The following is a 26,518-nucleotide window of genomic DNA, read 5'->3' on the forward strand; positions in this document are numbered from 1 at the left end:
CATCTCTTCTATCTGGCTGCTCCTGATGTACAGCCTTTTATAATAAATGGGTGATTTAGTAAGTAAAATGTTTCTTGGAGTCCTATGAGCTGCTCTGGAAAACTAATCAAGGCCATGGTGGGATCCTTGGAACCTTCAAGCTGTAGCCAGTCAGTCTGAAGCCTATGTGACAACCTGGGCTTGTGACTGACATCTGAAGTGGGCTGTGGAATCTGATGCCACCTCCAGGTAGATAGTATCAGAGTTGAGTTGACTTGTAGGACACCCAGCTGGTGTCTGAAAGATGTTTGTTGATGGGGGAAAACCCCTACTGCATGCTGGAATTTGGTGAGCAGAATCTTACTCTGCTAGTAAATGGCCAGCACAGGTCTATACATGTTAGATTAAATTGGACAAACTAGACCTGGCACTGCCTCAGTGGGACCCTAAGCCTTAGCTCCTTTGGCTTTCAAATGGCCATGAAAATGCCTGGCCACTGGCCTCAGATGGCCGCCATGAGGACCAGAGCATTCATATACGCATGAGCAGTATTAATACTTCTAGTCCCATAAAACATAAAGGATTAATTTGATTATCTGTAAAATACCTACTTGGAGGTAACCCTTGGAAAATTTCCTCCAGAATGTTTTTGTGGGAGAACATTCATATGATAGATCCTCAATAAGCATTTTCTGCCCAGTTGATTTGACTGACTGACCACCATTCACCAGAGCAGAAAAGGAAAGTTCTTCTGAAACTGCAGGAACCTTCCAGTGTTCTTCTATCAGTCTGGGTAAAGATGTCAGACCAGGTGAGTGAAACAGGAAGTGATGAGTGCCTTCAGGAATCCTAGGATTCTTCCTGTTGATGTCACTTAGAGATCAGGAAAAGACAACAGGGCTGGTATTCAACAAAAACCAGCATAAGGGAATATCACTTTTGAGTATCCCTTTGTTCTTATTGCTCAGTCGCTAAGTTGTGTCTGCAGTGAACTGCAGCATGACCAGCTTCCCTGTCCTTCACTGTCTTCTTGGGTTTGCCCAAACTTACGTCCACTGAGTCAGTGATGCCATCCAACCATCTCATCCTCTGTCACCCTCTTTTCCTCCTGCCCTCACTCTTTCCAAGCATCAGGGTCTTTTCCAGTGAGTCTGCTCTTTCCATCAGGTGGCCAAAGGATTGGAGTTTCAACTTCAGCATCAGTCCTTTCAATGAATATTCAGGACTGATTTCCTTTAGGATTGACTGGTTTGATCTGCTTGCAGCCCAAGGGATCCTCAGGAGTCTTCTCCAGCACCACAATTTGAAAGCATAAATTCTTAGGCACTCAGCCATCTTTATGGTCTAACTCTCACATCCATACATAACTACTGGAAAAACCATAGTTTGACTATACAGACAGACATTTGTCAGCAAAGTGATATCTCTGCTTTTTAATATGCTGTCTAGGTTTGTCACAACTTTTCTTTCAAAGAGCAAGTATCTTTTAATTTTGCGGCTGCAGTTAACATCTGCAGTGATTTTGGAGCCCAAGAAAATGAAGTCTGTCACTGTTTCCATTTTTTCCCCATCTATTGCCATGAAGTGATGGGACCGAATGCCATGATCTTCATTTTTGAATGTTGAGATTTAAACCAGCTTTTTCACTCTCCTCTTTCACCTTCATCAAGAAGCTCTTTAGTTCCTCTTTGATTTCTGCCATTAGGGTGGTATTATCTGCATATTTGAGGTTATTGATATTTCTCCTGGCAATCTTGACTCCAACTTGTGATTTATCCAGCCCACTATTTCACATGATGTACTCTGTACAGAAGTTAAACCAACAGGGTGACAATATATGGCCTTGTTGTACTCCTTTCCCAATTTTGGAACAGTCCATTGTTTCATGTCCAGTTCTAACTGTTGCTTCTTGTCCTGCATACAGGTTTCTTAGGAGGCAGGTAAGGTAGTCTGGTATTACCATCTCTTTTAAGAATTTTCCACAGTTTGTAGTGATCCACACAGTCAAAGGCTTTGGTATAGTCTGTGAGGGAGAAGTAGATATTTTTTGGGAATTTCCTTGATTTTTCTATGATCCAGCAGATGTTGACAATTTGCTCTGTGGTTCCTCTGCCTTTTCTAAATCCAACTTGAACATCTGGAAGTTCTCGGTTCATACACTGTTGAAGCCTGGCTTGCAGAATTTTGAGTGTTACCTTGATAGTGTGTGAAATGAGCGCAGTTGTGTGGTAATTTGAACATTCTTTGGCATTGCCCTTCTTTGGGATTGGAATGAAAACTGACCTTTTCCAGTCCTGTGGTCACTGCTGAGTTTTCCAAATTTCCTGCCATATTGAGTGAGGCACGTTAACAGCATCATCTTTTAGAATCTGAAATAGCTCAGGTGGAATTCTATCATCTCCACTACCTTTGTTTGGAGTAGTGCTTCCTAAGTCCTGCTTGACTTCACACTTCAGGATGTCTGGCTCTAGGTGAGTGATCATACCATCATGGTTATCGGTCATTAAGATCTTTTTTGTATAGTTCTTGTGTATTCTTGTCACCTCTTCTTAATCTCTTCTCTTTCTGTTAGGCCCTTGCCATTTCTTTCCTTTATTGTGCCTGTCTTTGAATGAAATATGCCCTTGGTGTCTCTAATTTTCTTGATGAGATCTCTAGTCTTTCCCTCTATTTCTTTGGATTGTTCACTTATGAAGACTTTCTCCTTGCTATTCTCTGGAACTCTGCATTCAGTTGGGTATCCTTCCTTTTCTCCTTTGTCTTTCTCAGCTATTTGTAAGGCCAGTGGCAGGATAACATGATGACATGGAAAGTATCCCTTAGGTATTTGTTATTTTTCCCATCTAAATGTGGACAGCCAGCCCCTAGACACTCCCTGAGAGATCCCATTTCAGGGCCTGAGTCTTTCCACTCTTCTGCAGACAAGGACATCATGGCCCAGAGGACCTCGGGAAGGTGCTGCCCCTGAAACCCCACACACCAGTTCTCCGTATAAGCCACCAGTCCAGTGCCGGGACCAGAGCAGCACATGAGCTCTGCTTTTGGAAGCTCTGCCAGAGGTCGGGAGAGGTTGGGACAGCATAGCGCCCTGGGCCTTGGTGGCAGCGGAGGCGCCTTGAGAGGGTGAGCACAGGTGTCATCCTTTCCATCGCATCCCAACATGAACCCAGTTCTCCCACTTGGTCTCTTTGCACTTACTGCAAGGACTGTACTGACCTCTCCCTTCTTCTTCCAACAGTGAATACTTCCTGAGTCCCAGGTACTTTGCTTGATGCTGAGCTGGTTTCAAAATAGCCACAGAGACCTTGCAGTTTCCTGAGGGCAGGGGCACCAGGTATTTGTGCTGCTGTGTGGTGAAGGAAGGCTCAGCTGACAGAGTGAGCAGACTGCAGAAGGTCAGGGAGAAGACAACATTCCAGCTGGGCTTTAAAGGGTCAGGAGAGTTATACCAAGCCCAGGAGGTTGGGGAAAGGGCATTTAGGGGGAGGAAACAACTTTGAAAGGACCTAAGTGTGAGCATGCCTTGGGCACTGGTGAGTGTAACAGTGTACACTGTCTGTAATGTGTGCGTGTGTGGGAAGGGAGGGGAGTCTGGAGGTGAGGAGGCTGTGAAGGTGGTCCCCAGACATGTGGTCAAGGGTCTGCAGATATAGACTCTGTTCCGTGGGCTGAGGGCAGGGAGGCATGGAGACAGATGTGTACAGGGGAGTCTGAGGTCAGTTTGCATCAGTTAGTAAGAGTTCATTGTTACTTTTCTGAGTTTTGTGAACTGGTTGATTCGACATTAGTAGTTTAAAATCAGCGACGGTGGGCATGTTCATACCACAGAAATTGGCAAACACTCCAATGATTTTTTTTTTAACATTTATGGGCATGTGTTTGTGCACAAATACGTTTGTGTATTAATGCATGTGTCTGCACACTGGTATAGAGTTCATAGAAATCACAAGGAAGGGGCCTACCAACAGGAAGAAAGAACTGCATGCAATTTTGGCACACTCACCAGCCTCAGATTCTTCATCGCTTGGGGAAACATGCCTTGGTGTAACTGCAGTTTGCCAACTTTCATTATCTGCACACCTCTGACGGGATGGTTTCCTGGGTAAAAAATCCTGGAAGAAAACAAATGGCAAGCAGTGTGAGTAGCTCTCACCCATGCAGTCAGCGTTTCATCAGGAGAATACAAAAGTGGGAGCGAACGCTGGCTATGAATGTCAATGAGCCACTAAGCAGAATCAGCTTTGCAGCCTTGAGAACGCGATGCTGAGGGAGGAAGCTCACTGTTGGTCTCCTGCTCCCTGGAATGCCTTCTGCATTAGGGGAAAGTGACAGGACTGGAATGCCTCTCTACTAAACACTAAGAGACGCTCCAGCACCCAGGAAGCCTTGGACCAGAAGTTGGCCTCTCAGTATATAATTGTTAAGTAAATCAGTGATACGCCCACAACCCTCCTTTTAACCACAAAGTCCTCTGAGTCTCAGCTGCAAAGTCTATCATTCATTGCAGTCCACCTTTCTTATTGCCCCTGTGTATTCATTCTATCATCACTGGACTCCAGAGCTTTGGATTCCGACACCCCATCTGTGTTGGCCACCATGTCCTGCATGTAAGAACTCCACACATACTTGACCTCTTTCACACACAGCGGAATAGAACAGAGTGTTGCAGTGGACTGAAGAATGAAAACCCAGGACTATGTTTCAGGCCCAGTGTTATTTCACCTTGACTCAACAAGAACTTACTATATTAGATTCAACAAAATGTGAACAGTTGGGCCTCTTCTTCCTCCTACATCGTCTATCCTGAGAGTCTCCTGGGCTCCGGCTGTATGAGTGAGATCGATCCTAGGGCTGGAGGAGATAGTACACTGTATATATATGTGATCTTTTCCCTGGAGGCTCATAATCCCACTAGACACAAGACAGACATTCATACAACAGTTTAAAAATATCACAGGATAGAGTATGACTTAGTACACAGCAATGGTCAGTTCAAGTGTGTGGAATGAACTGAGGTAATAGCTCAGCGGTTACACAGAGGAGAGTTATGATGATTGGTGGGATCAGGGAAGGTTTCCTGGAGGAGGGGAGCAGGAGCACTGTAACGGGGCTCCCCGGGATCTGGGAAGGCTTGTCTTGGTCGGGGGGGAATGGAAATGCATCCTTGCTGTTGAGTGGCTTGAGTGAAGGTGCATTCCAGATGCTGCCTGTCCAGAGACCGCAGGTATTTGTCTGTAGGCCTCCAAAAGGCAATCCTAAGTCATGACTTATACGGGACTTGCCATGTGCCAAGCACTGTTCTGCTTTTCATTTATGAACACGTCAAGGAACCCACATTTAGGCTCCCCTGTGAGGTGGATTTATCAAGAGACACGTATGTTCTCCAATTAGTATACCATCTGCACACCATTCCCTAGCCCTGAACCTCAGCTCTTACCCACATGAAATGTGATATAGAAACTTTGTTCATTCAGGCTCTTAAAGAAGTGGAAAGCAGTACCCAAGAGAGGGAAGTATTTAAATTAATAGAATGTTGGCTATGTTTCTTTTAAAAGAACTAAAAAGGGAGGGGATGGAGGGAAACAAAGGTGACACCTGGGTCCTGGCTTTTCCTTCATTTATTGAGCCTGCCAAGAGATCAGTCATGTCACCTCTCCCTCTTACAAAACGAACATCATTATCTACTTGTGTGGAAAAGATTTTTAAGATCCCTGGACAAAAGGCTTAAGTATAGGACTCCACTGCCCTGTACTTAATTGCCTTGGACACTTTCCTTGAAAAGCACACCTGGATTTAGAACTTTATTTTATTGCTATGAATGTGACATAATTAAATTTAAAGACCAAAAAGTAATTTCATACTAATAATCATTCTATTAAGTGGATGTCTGTCATGTCAGTTAGTAGAAGCAAAGAAAATCTTGGGTTCTATGGTGGCAGAGAAAGTGGTGCATATAATTACTCCATGACAGGTACCTGCTCTGGTTGCTTAAAGATATTAAAAGAACGAAGTGGAGTTTAATCAGGAGAGGATAAGGAAGTGTCTGGGAGGGGGACTTCCACATAAATATTTACGGAGCAGCCTCACAGCTCTGGCAGGGGTGCTGTGCCTGGGTTGTTTCTGGAGGCCTCCCAGCTGACATATGGAATAAGCATCATGATTACTTACCGGAATAGCACCCCAAGGAAAACTGGTGAAGCTCATTCCTGCTGGGAGAAGTTCTCTACCCAAGGCATGGCTTTCATCAGCTTTCCGCATGTGACAGTGATGAGGAAGGAGGAGGCCTGCAAGAGGTCTTCAGTCACAGGACCGTCAGGAATCAAGGCTAGGCTGAGGGCCTGAACGTAAGAAGGAGTGAAGGATGCCCAAGGACTAAAACAGGAGTTTGAATGGGAAGCTGAGACTCCAGAGGCAGAGACACCTGAGGCAGGATGGTGGTAATGAGAGCAGAAGAGAAGGATCCAATGTACAAGATGTTCCACAGCTGACTGGATAGGACGGAGACCTGCTGAGGTCTGGCAGTCATAGTTGACTCCAAGATTCAGAAATCAAAATGCTGCCACAAAAACACAAGCAGACTGTATGATAACAAAATTTTCATTCAACCAGGCATTCTGCTTGTTTGGTGTTATGAATTTTCTTTTCATGGGTATAGTGCTAGCAATCATGTGGTCCAGGATGCTGGGCCCAGAAAGGAAAAAGTGCCCTTGGTGTTTCTGTGGTGAAGAAGCGTATAGGAAGGAAGGTGTTTAAACAAGAGAAAAGCAGCAGCACATGCTAGTTTAACTAAGACCCATAAGCACCAAGATCTTGCTGCCATAGTCTCCCAGAAGGCTTTGGGTCAGGGAACTGGAATGTCTCAAAAGGGGATAGAGAAAAACACACCCGATGGCAGGACCTATGTTGGTGGTCTTGCTGAAGTTTTCCCATGTGATGCAATTACCAGTCACATTTCTTCACTACAGGTAGCAGTTCTAACATTTGTATGGCAGTAAAGACCACTTATCGTTAGGACTATTTTTTTTAGAAATGATATAAAATGCATTACTGAATTTAAAAAAGGAGCTTAACTATATAAACTATATTTTAGCGTAACCAAGTAGCTATAATGTATTAGTATGAATTTTAGCTGATAAATGTGAAATCTAATTCTAATAATTGAATTAGAAAAATCAGCATTTTTCAACTCTTGAAGAAATAACTAATCCATGAAAAATGTATCACCAGATGAAACCAGTAGATCAAAGAATGATGGAAAATTTTACAATGTGTAGGGCTGTTACCATCTGAACCCAGTCATCAATCTTAGCATCACTCACATGGGACAGCCAGACATTACCTGCTGTCTGAGCTGACACAGTAAGATTTTGTACCACCTATAAAGGTTCCTTGACAAAAAAAAAAAAAAAAAAAAGAAATTTAATCAAGCCCATAAAGTTAAATTCCATTTCGCAGGAAAAACAACTGGTAGAGGAACAAATAAAAGCAACCAGCTAAATTCAAAATATGGGAAGTTTTACAGAACCGTCATCACCCAGGATCTTCAGCAGGTCCATGGCATGAAAAGAAAAAGGTGGCAGAGGAGAAGACTCTAGATTAAAAGAGATTTAAGAGATATAATAGTCAAAGGTAATTTGTAGACCTTTTTCATTTTAACTCAAAATAACTATAAAAAGACATTTCTGAGTCAATCTAGAAAATTTGAACATGAAATGGCATTGTAAGAAAATGTCCACATTTTTCAGAGATACGAACTGAAATACTCAAGGATATGATGATGTAATGACTGTGATTTGATTTAAATCTCTTCAGCATAATGGTAATGATGGGTTAGTTTTTTCAGACCAAACTCCATGCTAACAAGAAACATTAGACAAAATATTTATAAAACTGTTTGAAGATGTCAGAGAATGACTGAGGGACTGGAGTCTGAATCAAATGGCAGAAAAAATAGAAGTTCAAGTAGGTGGTCCTTTGTTGTTACTTTTCCCTTTGTTGATTTCAAAGGAAAGGCAGCTAGGCTAAAGAGCTGAGCAGAAGTTTTGGGAGTCTCAAAGGTATGGAGAGACAGAATTTGGAGTTCAGGGCTCAGCAAAGAAGAGAAGGAGCGCTAATAAACATCCTTGACTTTCATTTGTGACCCAGCGCCCCCCTCAAAGGGCTACAATTCAGGAATAGAGTAGATTTACTTGTAATATGATGCATTTTTGTTATTGTTTAAAAAAAAAAAGATCATAACATTGGGAAACAAAACCAAAGAGAGAAAAGAATGAGTAGCAAAGAGAAGCCTGGTGGGGCCGGAAAAGGGTGGGAAGACACTGGTTGAGTAGCCAGAAGCTGCCTCCTTAAGGAAAGGCTTATGATGTAGATAGAGTTAAATGTCCAATTTTGAACCTAAAAGTTTGAGTTTTAGCTTTCTTTTTGAAAAAATGTACAGAGAAGACATTGCCCATAATTGTAACTTTCAACTAGGTGTGTTTAATTAGTTTAGTTTAACCCTGGACTTGTGCACAAATTTCGTCATCCCCTTGCCAGACCTGCTTATTGGCAGCGTGGCTAACAGCAGGGAGATGCCATGGGCCAGCCAGCATGACCGAATTATACTGTGACTATAATTTAGTCATTAAATCCTTGGGAAAAAATGGCAATGATATTTTCATTAGAAAAGTTCCACTTGTCCTATATAAGGTCTATTTATTCACTTACATGGGCAACAAAACTCACCGCCAAAGTTCTAGATGTATACTTTAAATCCCCTTAGCATCTGAATACACAGATCTCATATCACTCTGAGATCAGTTCCCAAGAAGAAGTCCTTGAGTAGAAATCTTGTTTTCATAAATTCGATTTTGATTTATTTGAGCCTGGTAGTTTAGATTTATGAAAATTGTTCTGATGCTGTTTTACTGGTAATATGGCAAGTTTAGTGGCCATATTGATGATCTCACAGAAAACAATGTAAGGTGGTAGGTAAAATATTTCTAAAAGTAATGATGTGCTGGCAAGATAGTAAAGAACCATCAGGCCAAAATCTAAATGAAGAGGTCCCCTTGAGAAGTGAGGAGAATGGAGAGGCTACTGCTCCACTGGTGAGCTGAAACCTCTGGCTTCACCTGCTTTGGGGAGCTTGTGGGGCAGAAGAGCAAGCTCAGTGTCTACCCAGTGTTCAGTTCAGTCAGTCGTGTCCGACTCTTTGCGACCCCATGAATCACAGCACGCCAGGCCTCCCTGTCCATCACCAACTCCCATGGAGGGGTCTAATAGGGAAGCCTCCCCTTTTGCCAATCATGGGAGACAGATTACATTAAAAAGAGATGCAGTAAGGCTGACAGTGGAAGCCTGTAGAATGATACCTTCAATGTGCCTAGGAAAACTGATTCCTAGACTAGTATGCTGTATCTTCAAAAATATCTTTCTCAAGAATCAAGATGGATAGGTGAAAGGTGTACTTCTGGAGGTGATGAAAATGTTCTAGAACTGACTGTATGGATGGTGGCATATCTTTGAACATAATTAAAAAAAAGCAACAACACTGACTTGTACCTTTAAATGGGTTGGTTAAGTTGTATGGTGAGTGAATTGATTACAGCTTAACAGAACTTTAACTCAAAGAATGAGACATTAGCACCCCACAAATGAAATAGATATAAATCTATAACAGAATATATAGAAGATCTATATAAGAAAAACTGGAAAACTCTGATGAACAAAATCAGAATAAGTGGAAAGATATTCCATGTTCACTGATAGGGAGTCAGTATTGTCAAAATGTCAGTTCTACCCATTTTGATCTACAGATTCAGTGCAATCCCAAATAAAATTCTAGCAACTTATTTTGTGGATGTCAGCAAATCCATTCTAAAGTTTATATGGAGAGGCAAAAGATTCAGAATAGCTAGCACAATACTGAAACAGAATAAAGTTGGAGAACTGACACTACCCAAATTCAAGACTTCCTGTAAAAGCTACAGTAATCAAGGCAGTGTGGTATTGTATTTGTGAAAGAAAAGACAAAATACTGGGTTGGTCAGTGAACTTTTTGACCAACCCAACAGATCAATGGAACAGAATAGAGAGCTCAGAAAGACCCACGTAAATACAGTCAACTGATCTTTGACCAAAAAGCAAAGGCAATACAATGGAGCAAAGACAGTATTCTTTTTTTACCTCCCTCAAGAAATGATTGCAGAACAACTGGTGATCCATAGGCAAAAAAAAAAAAAGACACAGATCTTAACACCCATCACAAAAAAGAACTCAAAACCAATCTCGGTTTGGTGGTGCCTTTTAGTTACATCAAAGACACGATTAAAGTGAAAGTGAAGTTGCTCAGTCGTGTCCGACTCTTTGTGACCCCATGGACTGTAGCCTACCAGGCTCCTCCATCCATGAGATTTTCCAGGCAAAAGTACTGGAGTGGGTTGCCATTCCCTTCTCCAGGGGATCTTCCCGACCCAGGGATTGAACCCAGGTCTCCCGCATTGTAGGCAGACACTTTTAACATCTGAGCCACCAGGGAAGTCAAAGAAATAATTGATAAGCTGGACTTCATTAAAATAAAAAACTTCTGCTATGTAAAAGACAATGTCAAGAGAATGGGAAGATAAACCACAGACTGGAAGAAAATATTGGCAAACGACACTTCTCATAAAGGCTTATTATCCTAAATATACAAAGTACTCTGAAAACCCAATAATAAGCAAAAACCTCATCTAAAAAATGGGTCAAAAACCTGAACAGACATCTTACCAAAGAGGATACAAGGATGGCAATTAATGATTATGAAAATGTGCTCCATATTATATGTCATCAAGGAAACGCAAACTAAAATAACAATGACATATCAGTATACATCTGTTAGAACAGCCTAAACCCAGAACACTGGCAACACTAAGGGCTGGTGAGGAGGTAGAACAGCAGCTTTCATTCATCACTAGTGGGAATGCAAAATGGTACAGCCACTTTGGAAGAGTTTGGCAGTTTCTTATAAAACAACACATGCTCATCAGACTAAACCACAGTATCCAGGAATTGTGCTCCTTGGTATTTACCCAAAGGAGTTGAAACCGAAAACCTACACATGGACATTGATAGCAGCTTTGTTCATGATCGCCCAAAGTTGGAAGCAACAGATGTGTCCTTCAGTAGGTGAATGGATAAATAAACTATGTTATTGATACATCCAGGCAATGGAATATCATCCAGTGCTAAAAAGAAATGACCTATCAAGCTATGAAAAGATATGGAGGAACGAACCTTAAGTGTGTAAACTGAGAAGCCAACAACCTGGAAGGGCTACATTCCAACTGTATGACATTCTGGAAAAGGAAAAACTATGGAGACAATAAAAAGATTAGTGGTTCCCAGGAGTTCAGAGGTGAAGGAGGGATGAACAGGCAGACCACAGAGGCTTTTTCAGGGCAGTGAAATACTCTATATACCACCATAATGATGGAAAAATGTCATAGACATTGTACATATACGTATACATACATTTGTCCAAACACATAAAATGCACAACACCAAGAGTGAACCCCACTGTAAACTGTGGACTTTGGGTGGCTGTGATGTGTCATCATAGGTTTCTCAGTTGTCACAAGTGTCCCACTCTGAAGAGGAATGTTGATAATGGGGGATGCATGTGTGGGATAGGGAGTATATGGAAAATCTCACTACATTCCACTCAATTTTTCTGTGAACCTAAAACTTAAAAAAAAAAAAAAAACTAAGGTGCAATTTTTAAAAAAAGGAATGAGGTTGAAATGAAGTCCTTTTGGACAAAGAAAAGCTGAATTTGTCACCACAGATCTTAACTAGAGGAATTTCTAAACCTATATACTTCTAGTAGAAGGGAAGTAAGTGAAGATGGGAAGTCATAGGTTCAAGAAGGACTGAAAAGAATGCTTATATGGGCAAGTCCACAAATACTGACAAAACAATCTTAGGAGGTTAAAAATACAGTAAAAGTAAAAAATGTAATAAGTACATCATATATGTCAGTAGGAATGAAAGCAGGATTCAAGTACTCTAAAATCCTTCTATGTCCAGAAAGAACTTGGATATATATATATTTCTTTAAATAGTTCAGCAATAATTTATATACCCTTTGATATATTTAATATAGCAAATATTATATTTAATGATATGTATTTAATACATATTTAATAGTCTTAAAGAACTGAATTAATGTTCTGTTTTAATTTCTAGGTACAAAACCATTGTGTAAAGAAAAATTAGATTAATTATAATTGGCATCTGGTCAGTCGCCTGGAGAATCCCATGGACAGAAAAGCCTGGCAGGCTATACAGTCCATGGGGTCACAAGAGTTGGACACGACTTAGCAACTAAACCACCACCACTGCCCATCACTTCATTGCAAATAGATGGGGAAGCAATGCAAACAGTGGCAGATTTTATTTTTTTGGGCTCCGAAATCACTGTGGACTGTGACTGCAGCCGTGAAATTAAAAGACACTTGCTTCTTGGAAAAAAGGCTATGACAAACCTAGACAGCATACTAAAAAGCAGAGACATCACTTTGCTGACAAAGGTGCAGATAGTCAAAGCTATGGTTTTTTCAGTAGTCATGTACATATGTGAGACTTGGACCATAAAGAAGGCTGAGTGCTGAAGAACTGATGCTTTCGAATTGGGGTGCTGGAGAAGACACTGGAGAGTCTCTTGGATGGCAAGGAGACCAAACTAGTCAGTCCTAAAGGAAATCATGCAAGGACTGAATATTCATTGCAAGGACTGATGCTGAAGCTCCAATGCTTTGGCCACCTGATGGGAAGAGCCAACTCATTGGAAAAGACCCTGATGCTGGGAAAGATTGAAGGCAAAAGGAGAAGGGAGTGGCAAAGGATGAGGTGGTTGGATGGCATCACCGACTCAATAGGCATGAGTTTGAGCAAACTCCAGGAGACAGTGAAGGATAAGGAAGCCTGGCATGCTGCAGACCATGGGGTCACAAAGAGTCGGACACAGCTACTGAACAATAACAATGAATTTAATGATCTCAAAAGGTTGAGTACTAAATGAAGAAGGGAACACTGTGGTTCTTAAAATGTATATACACACCTTTCCTTTGTTTTGAAGGAAAAAATTAGATTTATAAAAATTAAAAACTAATAAAAAGTTGCACAGTCTAGTTTTACACAGAAGATGAAATACAGCTTGCCATCAGTAAGGTTAACCAAGTTGTGTGTCTGTATCTGTAATATAGTGTGTCGATATCCAACAACAGAGTGTTGTTGACATATATTCCAGAAGTGACAGGTACTTTTACTGAAATCAGTTCATATAGATGTCAGGCACTGTTTAAGAGCGCCCTGAGCTCTTGAAGAAGTCTTAGGCTCCCAGAGCATCGGTGTTGGGAGGGGCTGGAATGTGTGCCGAGAAGCAGAGATGTTCTCTTTTTCAGTGATTTCCAAGAGAAAATATAGCCTGCTGGAGCAGAGCAGATGGCACTGCTAAGATGTAGAATCTATAGGACAGTGAGTCAATAGCAGGGGTCAGCAAACTATAGCCCGAAGGCCGTACCCCACCTGCAGCATGTTTTTGTAAACTGTTTTATTGGCATACATCCACACTTATTCATTTACATATTGCCTGTGGCTACTTTCAGGCTAACTCAGTAGAATTGAGTAGGTGACTGGACTGTATGACTTGCAAAGCCTAAATATTTACTGCCTGGCCCTTTACAGAAAGTTTGCAGACAGCTGGTTTATATAGTAAAGGAGTTTCTAGAAGTAAGAGGCCGGAGATAGGCTTTCATGCAAAAAAAACACTCTGCAACAGATGACTATGAATATGTATTAGATATGTAACTATAGAGTTGTCTCTGTCACTAATAAGAATAATAATAATGATAGCAAATACAGTTAAGAGTCCTTGCTTCATATCAGGCTCTGCTGAAGCACTTTTATTCTAAAATAACCTTATGCAAGTAAACTTGGTAAAGATGATAGGATCCAAGAGCCTCCTCTGCAAAAAAAAGGAGTATGAAGCTGGACAAAATTGCCAAAAGCCATCACTTCAGGGCATAATAAATTGACCAAAGGCAAAGAACAGATTGAAAAGTGTTTATTCTCAAAACAACAACAACAAAAATAGCTAGAACTTAGAGTAAGAAAAGCAGAAGTCTATAACCTGCTTGCCTGGATGAGCCACAGAATGACTGAGACAAACTCTCCATGTCACCTGGGTACCTGAGAAACTGGACATCCGCAAGAAAATCTGGAGATAACCTGGGAGGTTGAGAACTGGCTACAACTTTGAATGCAACCTTCCCACACATGGCAGAAGGTAGAAGGAAGCCTTATAGGTTCGAGCAACACTTCTGTCTGTGTCATTGGCTGGTCACTAAGCTGTGCAGCCAATAAATGGAGAAGCTGAGTTCAGAACGCAGCAACTGCTTCCTGAATCTATTTTCTTTTCAGGCTGCATCTCTGCCTCACTAAATTTCCCCAATCTAAGTTTTGCCTAAGATTAACTCTGTGCACTTTGTTAACCTCTCATAGTACACCTAAAATATCTCCAGTTAATTTCAATAGCCCCTAGTACACAAATCTGATACTACTGAGTACAAGCGTGCCAGCAGCCTGACATTACTTCTTGCCACCAGGCGCCTACAGGTGAAACCAAATTTATCACTTAACTGGAAAAAAAAAAAATCACAAACTGTTGAAAAAATGTGAAACCAGTGAATCTGCCAACATGGTTCACACAGAGAACTGGGAATCCAACATCCAAAGAAGTAGCAGGATACTGTTGCTACCAGCTGTGTTTCCATTTAAGATGCCATTTGTGGAAAATATTTATCATAGTCTTCCATTTTCTCTGTGTAAAATGAAAGAATACTGAGAAAAGCCAAATTACATTGTTTTAAAAAAATCCTGCCATAGAGCATGTCCTCTCTTAACAAGCTATTCTCTGAAGACATTATTGATGTTCTACCAGGTTGTAGGTTGATGGAGTAATATAATTTGCTAGCAGGAAGAAAGGCTGGCAAGAGAACTATGTTCATTAGAGCAACATCTTTACAATGACTTATTCCATTTTCGTTATTTTTCAAGATCACACATATCGCAGAGCATAACAGTTGGCTTGCTATGCCCTGGATATTTCAGTATTTTTACAGTTGGAAGTAGATTTTTTAACACTTTTGCAAATTACATCTATTCTTGCTAGAAAGGGCTCTTTACATTGCTGAGGAAAAGGACTCCCTGAACACCTATGTGGCTTCTGTTTACAGGCAGCTTCCCAGGTTTCACTAGTGGTAAAGAACCTGCCTGCCAATGCAGGAGAACGAGTTGCAGGCTTAGTCCCTGGGTTGGGAAGATCCCCTGGAGGAGGGCATGGCAACCCACTCCAGTATTCTTGCCTGCAGAATCCCATGGACAGAGGAATCTGGAGTTGCAGAGAGTCAGAGATGACTGAAGCAATTTAGCACACATGCACCATCATTTTAGACTCAATAAGTTCCTATGGGGCAGTCTTTTCCTTAAGCAATTCATCAAACCAATCAAGCTGGGGCTGGACCAGCTCTAGAACTGACATCAAAGTTTTGAAGTAAGTGCCATTTATCTTCACTCGTTTCATATCTTCTCCTCTTTAAAACTCTTCCCTTCAGGTTGGAGGACTCACCAGTGGTCTTTTCCGTGGTACCTCACATAAGCTTCCTTCCCCACTTCCCAAGAAAGAACCCTCTTCACCTAATCAAAACTCCCAATCTTCCTTTCGAATAGTCTGATTTCATCAAGGTGCTAAAAAATGCAATCCTATTAAATTATATTTGTTAATGATTGATAATTTCAGAGAGGGGTTTGTGTTCTGAAGAAGAAATTTTCAGTAACCCAAAGAATTTCTAATGGATAAAAATCAGAACAATATAACCAGGTGATGCATTCTCAGTGAGAAGGAAAAGTATTTGGGGGCACAAGTACCTCTCAGGGATTTTTTTTAAAACTCTGGTGAGTTGAGGTTCACAAGTGTGGTAGTTGACCAGTAACCATGGTACAGCCAAGGTGAGCAGTGTGCCGGTCGCACCCTCAGCCTTGCTACTGAAACGTCCATTAGCTTGTTTAGTCCTGTGAGGTCATGTAAGATGCCAGGAAGGGCCTCAAACTGCCTGACCGGACTCCACAACAGTGACTGGAAAGACAGAACCCTTCAGGCCTTTCTTCTACTTTCTAAACTGCTGGGATTTGAAAGACGTTACTATGAGGTCTGTCATCTGCCTTCCTCTCCTTCCACCAATCTTTCATGGCATTTGGCTGGCCAGATGATATTCTTGGTATGTGCTTTGCTTAGAGTTGTTAGAATGAATAATAGACTGTTCAGAGTTAGAAGGAATCAGAGATCATCTACTTCAGTCCCCTTCAATTTAAAGACAGTGTAAAACCCAGAAAAGTTGCTCAGAGTCCACTAACTTGTGCTAAGCCATGTAGCATTAGGGTGACACCACCCTAATAGCAAAAAGCAAAGAGGAACTAAAGAGCCTCTTGATGATGAAGTTGAAAGAGGAAGGTGAAAAACCTGGCTTAAAACTCAACATTCAAAAAACTAAGATGTCATCCTGTCCCATCACTTTATGGCAAATAGATGGGGAAAAAATGGAAACAGTGACAGACTTTATTTTCTTGGGCTCCAAAATCACTGTGGACGGTGACTGCAGCCATGAAATTAAAAGATGCTTGCTTCTTGGAAGGAAAATTGTGACAAACCTAGACAGCATATTAAAAAGCAGAGACATCACTCTGCTGACAAAGGTCCATAGAGTCAAAGCTATGGTTTTTCCAGTGGTCATGTATGGATTTGAAGGGCTGGACCATAAAGAAGGCTGTGCACTGAAGAACTAATGTTTTTAAACTGTCGTACTGGAGAAGACTCTTGAGAGTTCCTTGGACAGCAAAGAGATCAAACCAGTCATTCCTAAAAGGAAATCAACCCTGAATATTCATTGGAAGGACTGATGCTGACACTAAAGCTCCAGTACTTTGGCCACCTGATATGAAGAGTGGATTCATTGGAAAAGACCCTGATGCTGGGAAAGATTGAAGGCAGCAGGAGAAGGGAGAGACAGAGGATGAAATGATTGGATGGCATCACTGACTCAATGGACATGAGTTTGGGCAAACTCCGGAAGATAGTGAAAGGGAGTCAGAAAGAGTCAGACTTGACTGAGCAACTGAACAAAAACAACGTGGATGATAATCTGCCATCAGTTGGGGACCTTTTAGGGAAGCCTGGCATGCTGCAGTCCATGGGGTTGCAAAGAGTTGGACATGACTGGGCAACTGAACTAAACTGAGAGATATTTTCATAAGCAGTACCCAAATGTCACTATCACCATTCAGCTATAAGTGGAAAGTTGTTGCACAGAGTGGGTGAGGGCATTCCAAACCAAACACAGAGCGAGAATGGCACCAGAACCCAATGAAATTTAGCATAGACCTGGGATTAGTAGTAGTTTGCAACTTTGCAATCTATGGGCAAGGAAGGATTCCAATACAAAAATAAATTTTAGGCCAATGAAAGAACTCAACAAAGTCAACATTTTACCACTACATTCAATGAACAGAGAACATGTGATTAGGGTAATACAAACAGGGAATGACCCCAGATCTTTTATTGACAGTCCAAATCCTTTAATGGCTATAGAATATTATTTACATTTGAGTAGAATCGTATGGCCTGCGTTTTGGAAATTTCCTTCAAAAACTTAAATCCTGGTGCCAGACAGGTAAGGTCTAAAGTAAAAAGACTTTCATAAGCTTCCCATTGTACCTATTTCTACCATTTTCCAATTTTACTCAATACTAATAGCTGATTTCTCTTAGCCTCCCTCAAAATGTTCCTGGCACAAGGACATTATCAATTGGCTAATGGATCTCCCTGCTCAGGCATTTGAACTTTCTAGTTGAAAAGCAAAAACTCCTCGCATAGTCTTGATCAAAGAAAAATCCCCATCATTGATATGACATACACCCTGGGAGAGAGAAACCAGGAGAACCCACTGATCCGACCGGTCATTTGTTAATTCATTTACTTATTCATTCATTCACTATTTACTGAGCACCCACTGCATGCCAGGCATTATGGAGATATGGCTTCCCTGGCGGCTCAGATGGTAAAGCGTTTGCCTGCAGTGTGGGAGACCCAGGTTCGATCCCTGGGTCAGGAAGATCCTCTGGAGAAGGAAATGGCAACCCACTCCAGTACCCTTCCCTGGAAATTCCCATGGATGGAAGAGCTTAGTATGCTACAGTCCATGGAATCGCAAAGAGTTGGACACGACTGAGCGACTTCACTTTCCTTTTTCCTTTTCATGGAGATAAAGAGGAAATAAAGCAGATAATGGTTCTTCTAGTCATGATGCTTGCATCACTGGGGATGGGCCAGACATGGTGAAGTACCGACAAGTCTGGTGAGTACCAGTTAAGCTTCTGTAGGGGTCTGTAGCAGGGGCTTCCCTGGTGGCTTAGTGATCAAGAAGCCGCCTGCCAATGTAGATGTGGGTTCGATCCCTGGGTCTGGAAGATCCCCTGAAGAAGGAAATGGCAACCCACTCCAGTATTCTTGCCTGGAGAATTCCATGGACAGAGGAGCCTGGCGGGCTACCATCCATAGGGTTGCAAAAACAAATAGCAGGAAACCTACTCTAAACTGGAAGGTCAGGAAAAACCTTCTGAGAACGGAAACAGTTGGGGTCTGATCGATGAGTCAAAATTAGACTGATGAATATTCTGTGCAGACGGAACGGTAAGTACAAAGGTCATTGGGCACAAGACAACACTTGTATTCAAAAAACTGATGAAAAGTCAGTGTTCTGAGTATGGAATGCAAGTGACACAGATCGTATTGATTTGCAGCAAGAAAGAGCACACTACGGTACCTGCAGTATCAGCTTAGTCAACCCCAGTGGCTCATGAGGCCACATGGGCCTGCCCTCACCCACCTACTCGTGTGTCAGGTCCAAGCCAGGGAGAGTGTCTATAGTCAGTACAGCAAAGCTCTGACAAGGCAGGACCTGAGGCTCCAGAGCAATGGTACCTTTCACATCCAGCTACAAACCAGGCCAGCCAACTATGTGAAGGCTTTAAAAAGAGAGGGAGGCACAAGCACAATTTAAAGACAGAATGGCAGCCAAATTTTTGAAGCAGGAATTGCCACAGACAAGCCATGATGGGTGGTGAATGCGCTTTCAATGTGAGACTCTGGCACCACTGCTTGAATCATTTCCATTGAAACAGCGAACTTTGAGAAAAAAAATTTGAGCATCTTTATGGATCAACCAAAAATTGAAACTTAGCAACAGGGCCGAATTTGAATCCAAGACTCTATGACTGTCTGTTCTGTTTAACCATCAGACCTCATTAGTTTCCACTATGGAATAAAGAATTTTTTGCCTAAATCACTGTATGTGTGTACTGCATTCCTACTAAGTTGCTTCAGACATGTCTGACTCTTTGCGACCCTATGGACGGTAGCCCGCCAGGCTTCTCTGACCACGGGACTCTCCAGGCAAGAATACTGGAATGGATTGACATGCCCTCCTCCAGGGGATCTTCTCGAGCCAGGGATCAAACCCATGGCTTTTATGGCTCCTGCATCGGTAGGTGGGTTCTTTACCACTGGCGCCACCTCAGTTCAGTTCAGTTCAGTTCAGTCGCTCAGTCGTGTCCGACTCTCCGAGACCCCATGAATCACAGCACGCCAGGCCTCCCTGTCCATCACCAAGCCCCAATTCACTGTATATTCCTGAGTAAATCTTATTTTTCAGTTGAAAAAGTACTGCATCTACCTCAAAAGCTCAGGAAGTAGAAAGACAAGTAATACAGATAAATCCATTCTGTAATTACAGACATATATTTGGTGTTTGTCATTAAGAAAAAATGCACAGGAGACAGGAAGAAAGGAGGAGGCTTCAGTGAGCTACTCAGCTCAGCTCTCTTTAGAGAGCTGTGTCATTACAAAGGGATGTCCCTATCAGACAAGCAATTCCTCCCCAGCATCTAAGAATTCAGTCATTTCCTCAAACTGGCTTTTTTGTTTTTTGTTTTGCCTCATTCCCAAGGGATCTCTTTATGAAACTGTTTTGGGCATTCTGCAGGGAATGAAATCAGCTGGGAAAAAGACAACTTATTATTTCCCCTAGGTGAAGAGGTCTTGCAAGCACAGCAAGAGCCTTTCCAGATCCCTCTTGGGCACCAAAGTACTTCTTGCAACACTAGTTAATGCAGGGGATCAGTTTATCCCACTAACTCCGTGACTCTGCAAGATGGCATATGGAAACGGCAGGAGTCCCCAGCGTGGGGCGCTGTGACACGTGTCTCTGTCGCTAACCAAGGTTTATGTGCTCACAGTCTGTGTTTTTCTTGAGTAGGGATATGGAGCAGGGCTCAGCCAGATGGATTATCATTTTCTATAGTTAATGAGTTTATCTGTCTCTTAGGAAAGAAATGGAGAGAGAGAAGGGTGAGGGGAGGGAGGGAAACAATGTGTCCATACTCATATGAGCATCGGTGGACATTTGTCCTATAGAAATTCAATTCATTGAACAGAAATTCTCGTCTTTTTAGCCTCTAGGCAGGTTGCGTCTGATACGCAGAAGGTCACATGTGTTTGGAAGCCACTGAAGAAGTGACACTGAGCAGCTTCTGCAGGTCAGGCAGGCTCCTCCCCTCCCCAGACACTCCCCTCTTTTCTCCCCAGAATCACTGCCTGACTCTCTTTTCTGAGCTGCTCCCTCCTCCCATCAGTAGCTCTTTTCTCATTTTTTCTGATTAGCTTTCATTGTCAGGCCCAATGACACAGAACCACCTGATTAGATTTATGAAAACATTCTAATGTGAAACAAGTCTATGTGTCTGTGTTAGTGGCACATGTAAATTTCTTCCCCAAAAGCCTGCTCCGAGGAATTCTGTTCATGTCACTGTTCTTGGCTTTTTCTCAAATATGGATCAAAGACTGCTGTGTGCCTAGGGGCTTTACATCTCTCCCTCCCCTCCACCTCCACCTTCCTCACCCCTCACCCTCACCCTGCAGCTTCCTTCAGTCCTGGAATATTTACTGAGTACTGAGAATTAGTCAAGCATGCTTCTAGGCGCTGGGTACTGTTCTACAAAGCATTACTTCAGTTAATCCTCATAGTAATGTGAGTTTAACATTATTATTCCCATTCTATATGAGAAAACTGTATCTCATAGAAGTTAAATAATTATCCCAAATCACATAACTACTATAGTGTAAAACTGGTCTATCTCTACCAGTTAATCTTTTTACAGTGCTATAAGCCATTAGGCCCCTTCCATGGATCACAGCCTTGTTGTAGTGAAGGAGCTTTGACACCGTGAACCATGCCATGCAGGGCCACCCAAGATGGACGAGTCATAGTGGAGAGTTCTGACAAAATGTAGTCCACTGGAGGAGGGAATGGCAAACTATTACAGTATTCTTGCCATGAGAACCCCATGAACAGTACAAAAAGGCAAAAAGATAAGATTCGAAAGATGAGTACCCCAGGTCAGAAGGTGTCCAACATGCCACTGGGGAAGATCAAAGGACAACTACTAACAGCTCTAGAAAGAATGAAGCCACTGGGCCAAATCAGAAACGATGCCCAGGTGTGGATGTGTCTGGTGGTGAAAATAATGTCCAGTGCTGTAAAGAACAATATTGCATAGGAATCTGTGGTGTTAAGTCCATGAATCAAGATAAATTGGATGTGGTCAAGCAGGAGATGGTGAGAGTGAACATCAATATCTTAGGAATCAGTGAACTAAAATGGATGGAATGGGTGAATTTAATTCAGATGACCATTATATCTACTACTACTATGGGCAAGAATCTCTTAGAAGAAATATGAGTAGCCCTCAGATTTGACGAAAGACTCTGAAATGCAGTACTTGGTTGCAATCTCAAAAAAAAACCAGAATGCACTGTTTGTTTTCAAGGCAAAACAGTCAATATCACAGAAATCCAAGTCTGTGCCCAAACCACTCATGCCAGAGAAGCTGAAGTTGACCAGGTCTATGAAGACCTGAAAGATCTTCTAGAATTAACACCAAAAAAAGACGTCCTTTTCATCATAGGGGATTGGAATGCAAAAGTAGGAAAGCAAGGGCTACCTGGAGTAACAGGCAAGTTTGGACTTGGAGTACAAAATGAACCAAGGCAAAGGCTAACAGAATTTTGTCAGGAGGATACACTGGTCACAGCAAAACATCCTTTTCCAACAACACAAGAGACAACTCTATATATGGACATCACCAAATGGTCAATACCGAAATCAGATTGCTTATATTCTTTGCACTCAAAGATGGAGAAGCTTTATACAGTCAGCAAAAACAAGACCTGGAGTTGATTGCAACTCATATCATCAGGTCCTTACTGAAAATTTAAGCTTAAATTGAAGAAAGTAGGGGAAACCACTAGGCCATTCAGGTATGACTTGAATCAAATCCCTTATGATTATACAGTGGAGGTGATGAATAGATTCAAGGGATTAGATACGATAGAGTGTGCCTGAAGAAATATGGACAGAGGTTTGTAACACTGTACAGGAGGCAGTGAGCAAAACCATCCCAAAGGAAAAAAAAAATGCAATAAGGCAAAATGGTGTCTGAGGAGGCTTTACAAATAGCTGAGGAAAGAAGAGAAGTGAAAAGCAAGGGAGAAAGGGAAAGATACACCCAACTGAATGCAGAGTTTCAGGGAATATCAAGGAGAGATAAGAAAGTTTTCTTGAGTGAACAGTGCAAAGAAATAGAGGAAAACAATAGCATGAGAAAGACGAGATCTCTTCAAGAACATTACAGAGATACCAAGGGAACATCTGAGTTCATGAAGAATGGGCACGAAAAAGGACAGAAACAGCATGGACCTAACAGAGGCACAAGAGATTAAGAAGCGGTGGCAAGAATACACAGAAGAACTGTACAACAAAGATCTTAATGACTGGGATAACCATGATGGTGTGCTCACTCACCTAGAGCTAGACATCCTGGAGTGTGAAGTCAACTGGGCCTTAGGAAGTATTACTGCCAACAAAGCTAGTGGAAGTGATGGAATTCAAGTTATATAAAATCCTAAAAAAATGATGCTGTTAAAGTGCTGCACTCAATATGGCAGCAAATTTGGAAAACTCAGCAGTGGCCACAGGACTGGAAAAGGTCAGTTTAAATTTCAATCCCAAAGAAAGGCTGTGTCAAAGAATGTTCAGACTACCAGACAATTGCCCTCATTTCCCATGCTAGAAGGATTATGTTCAAAATCCTTCAAGCTATCTTCAGCAGTACATATACCAAGAAATTCTAGATGTACAGTATGGGTTTATAAAAGGCAGATTGTCAATGTTTGTTGGATTATAGAGAAAGCAAGGGAATTACAGAAAAGCGTCTACTCCTGCTACATTGACTATGCTAAAGCCTTTGACTGTGTGGATCACAACAAACTGGAAAATTCTTAAAGATATGGGAATATCAGACCACCTTACCTGTTTCCTGAGAAACCTGTATGCAGGTCAAGAAGCAAGAGTTAGAACCAGACATGGAACAACTAACTGGTTCAAAACTGGGAAAGGAGTATGTCAAGGCTGTATATTGTCACCCGGCTCATTTTACTTATACACAGAGTACGGCATGTGAAATGCTGGGCTGGATGAGTCACAGGCTGGAATCAAGGTTTCCAGAAGAAATAACAACCTTAGATATACAGATGATACCACTCTAAAGGCAGGAAGTGAAGAGGAAATAAAGAACCTTTTGATGAAGGTGAAAGAGAAGAGCAAAAAAACTGGCTTAAAACTCTACATTCAAAAAACGAATATCATGGGATCCGGTCCCATCACTTCATGGCAAACAAAAGCAGAAACGGTAGAAGCAGTGACAGATTTTCTTTTCTTGGGCTTTAAAGTCACTTGCAGGTGTTGTATGCAGCCATGAAACTAGAAGACACTTGCTCTTAGAAGGGAAGCTATGATAAACCTAGACAGTGTATCAAAAAAATACATTACTTTACCCACAAAGGTTTGTATAATCAAAGTTGTGGTTTTTTTCAGTACTCATGTATGAATGTAAGAGTTAGGACCATAAAGAAGGCTGAGCACCTAAGAATTGATGCTTTTGAACTGTGATGCTGGAGAAGACTCTTGAGAGTCCCTTGAACAGCAAAGAGATCAAACCAGTCAATCCTAAAATCAACCCTGAATATTCATTGGAAGGACTGATGCTGAAGCTGAATCTCCAATACTTTGGCCACCTGATGCAAAGAGCCACTGTTCACTGGAAGGACTGATGTTGAAGCCGAAACTCCAATACTTTGGCCACTTGATGTGAAGCACTGACTCATTTGAAAAGACCCTGATGCTGGGAAAGATTGAAGGCAGGAGGATAAGGGATGACAGAGGATGAGATGGTTGAATGGCATCATCCACTCAACGGACATGAGTTTGAGCAAACTCTGAGAGATAGTGAAGGATAGGGAAGCCTGGTGTGCTATAGTCCATGGGGTTTCAAAGAGTTGGACACAACTGAGTGACTGAATAACAAACATGCAAGGGAACTCAGATGATTTCTCAACAGAAACTCTACCAGCCAGAATGGAAGGGCATGGTATATTTAAAGTGATGAAAGGGAAGAAACTAGAACCAAGAATACTCCACCCAGCAAGACTCTCATTCAGATCTGATGAAGAAATCAAAAGCTTTCTAGAAAAACAAAAGTTAAGAGAATTTAGCACCACCAAACCAGCTTTACAACAAATGCTAAAGGAACTTCTCTAGGCAGGAAACAGAAGGAAAAGACTTACAGAAAATAAACCCAAAACAATTAAGGAAATGGTAACAAAATCACTGCAGATGGTGACTGCAGCCATGAAATTAAAAGACGCTTACTCCTTGGAAAGAAAGTTATGACCAACCTGCTGCTGCTGCTGCAGGCGTGTCTGACTGTGCGACCCCATAGATGGCCTCCCACCAGGCTCCCCACCCCTGGGATGACCAACCTAGACAGCATATTAAAAAGCAGAGATATTACTTTGCCAACAAAGGTCCATCTAATCAAGGCTATGGTTTTTCCAGTGGTCATGTATAGATGTGAGAGTTGGACTATAAAGAAAGCTGAGTGCCCAAGAATTGATGCTTTTGAACTGTGGTGTTGGAGAAGACTGTTGAGAGTCCCTTGGACTGCAAGGAGATCCAACCAGTCCATCCTAAAGGAGATCAGTCCTGGGTGTTCACTGGAAGGACTGATGTTGAAGCCGAAACTCCAATACTTTGGCCACTTGATGTGAAGCACTGACTCATGTGAAAAGACCCTGATGTTGGGAAAGATTGAGGGCAGGAGGAGAAGGGGATGACAGAGGATGAGATGGTTGGATGGCATCACCGACTCAATGGACATGGGTTTGGGTGGACTCCGGGAGTTGGTGATGGACAGGGAGGCCTGGCGTGCTGCGGTTCATGGGGTCACAAAGAGTCGGACACGACTGAGTGACTGAACTGAACGGGATCGTACATATCAATAGTTACCTTAAATGTAAATGGATCAAATCCTGCAACCAAAAGACACAGACTTGGCAGACGAATACATGTGCATGTATGCAACCTCAACTTGCCACACCACTCTGCTTGAGCCCCTAAACTGTATGCAATTATTTTATATTGTTAGGTTAATCATGTTCCCATTATGGCTTGCAATTATAATTATCTTTTATTTTTGTCTGGCTATTGATTGTGAAAATTGATAAATATCTTTTACTATTATGATTATGTAATTATTATTAAATACAATTATATTATGATTAGTAAAGAGAACAACAATAGAATTCTATATCACCGAAACTTCCATCTAATAGAAAAACATGTAATCACTTTTTAAAATCCAGATGCATATCAGAATTACCTTGGAATTTTTTGAGAAGTACAAATGCCTAGGTATTTGCTTTTTACTAAAAAAAAAAAAAAAAAAAGTCGCAAACAGCCACAAGATCTAGAAAACAGTTGCTGTAGACCACACTTCTGTCTTTTTGGCCAAACTTACCTACACGAGACATACTGACAATAATGCTATCTGCAAATATAAAGGTCAAGATTATACATAGGAATGTCCTGATATGACAGCAAACATATTTCTTGGGTTGGGAAGCCTGATTTTCTTTTGGGGATTTAGATGATGAACTATGTGGAAGTTGGTATTATATATGATAAGCAAACACCCTCTTTCAACAACACAAGAGATGACTCTACACATGGACATCACCAGATGGTCAATACCAAAATCAGATTGATTATATTCTTTGCAGCCAAAGATGGAGAAGCTCTATACAGTCAGCAAAAACAAGACCGGGAGCTGACTGAAGCTCAGATCATTAACTCCTTATTACAAAATTAAGACTTGAAGAAAAGTAGGAAAAACCACTAGGCCATTCAGGTATGACCTGAATCAAATCCCTTATTATTATACAATGGAAGTGACATACAGATTCAATAAATTAGATCTGATAGAGTGCCTGAAGAACTGTGGATGGAGGTTT

At 41.7% G+C, this 26,518-nt stretch overlaps 1 protein-coding gene across 1 annotated transcript in view; it reads right to left on the reverse strand.

The window, feature by feature from the left end:
• Positions 1–26,518, reverse strand: part of SMYD3 (SET and MYND domain containing 3) — a 744,849-nt gene that overhangs the window by 17,303 nt on the left and 701,028 nt on the right. Inside the window, exon 11 of the mRNA XM_055419738.2 lies at positions 3,983–4,091. Within this exon, the coding sequence (XP_055275713.1) occupies positions 3,983–4,091 (109 nt within the window). The remainder of the gene's footprint in view (positions 1–3,982; positions 4,092–26,518) is intronic.

The sequence above is a fragment of the Moschus berezovskii genome, chromosome 17 (assembly GCF_049115385.1).
Source record: "Moschus berezovskii isolate FMDL1 chromosome 17, NW_MosBer_1.0, whole genome shotgun sequence".
Classification (NCBI taxonomy): domain Eukaryota; kingdom Metazoa; phylum Chordata; class Mammalia; order Artiodactyla; family Moschidae; genus Moschus; species Moschus berezovskii.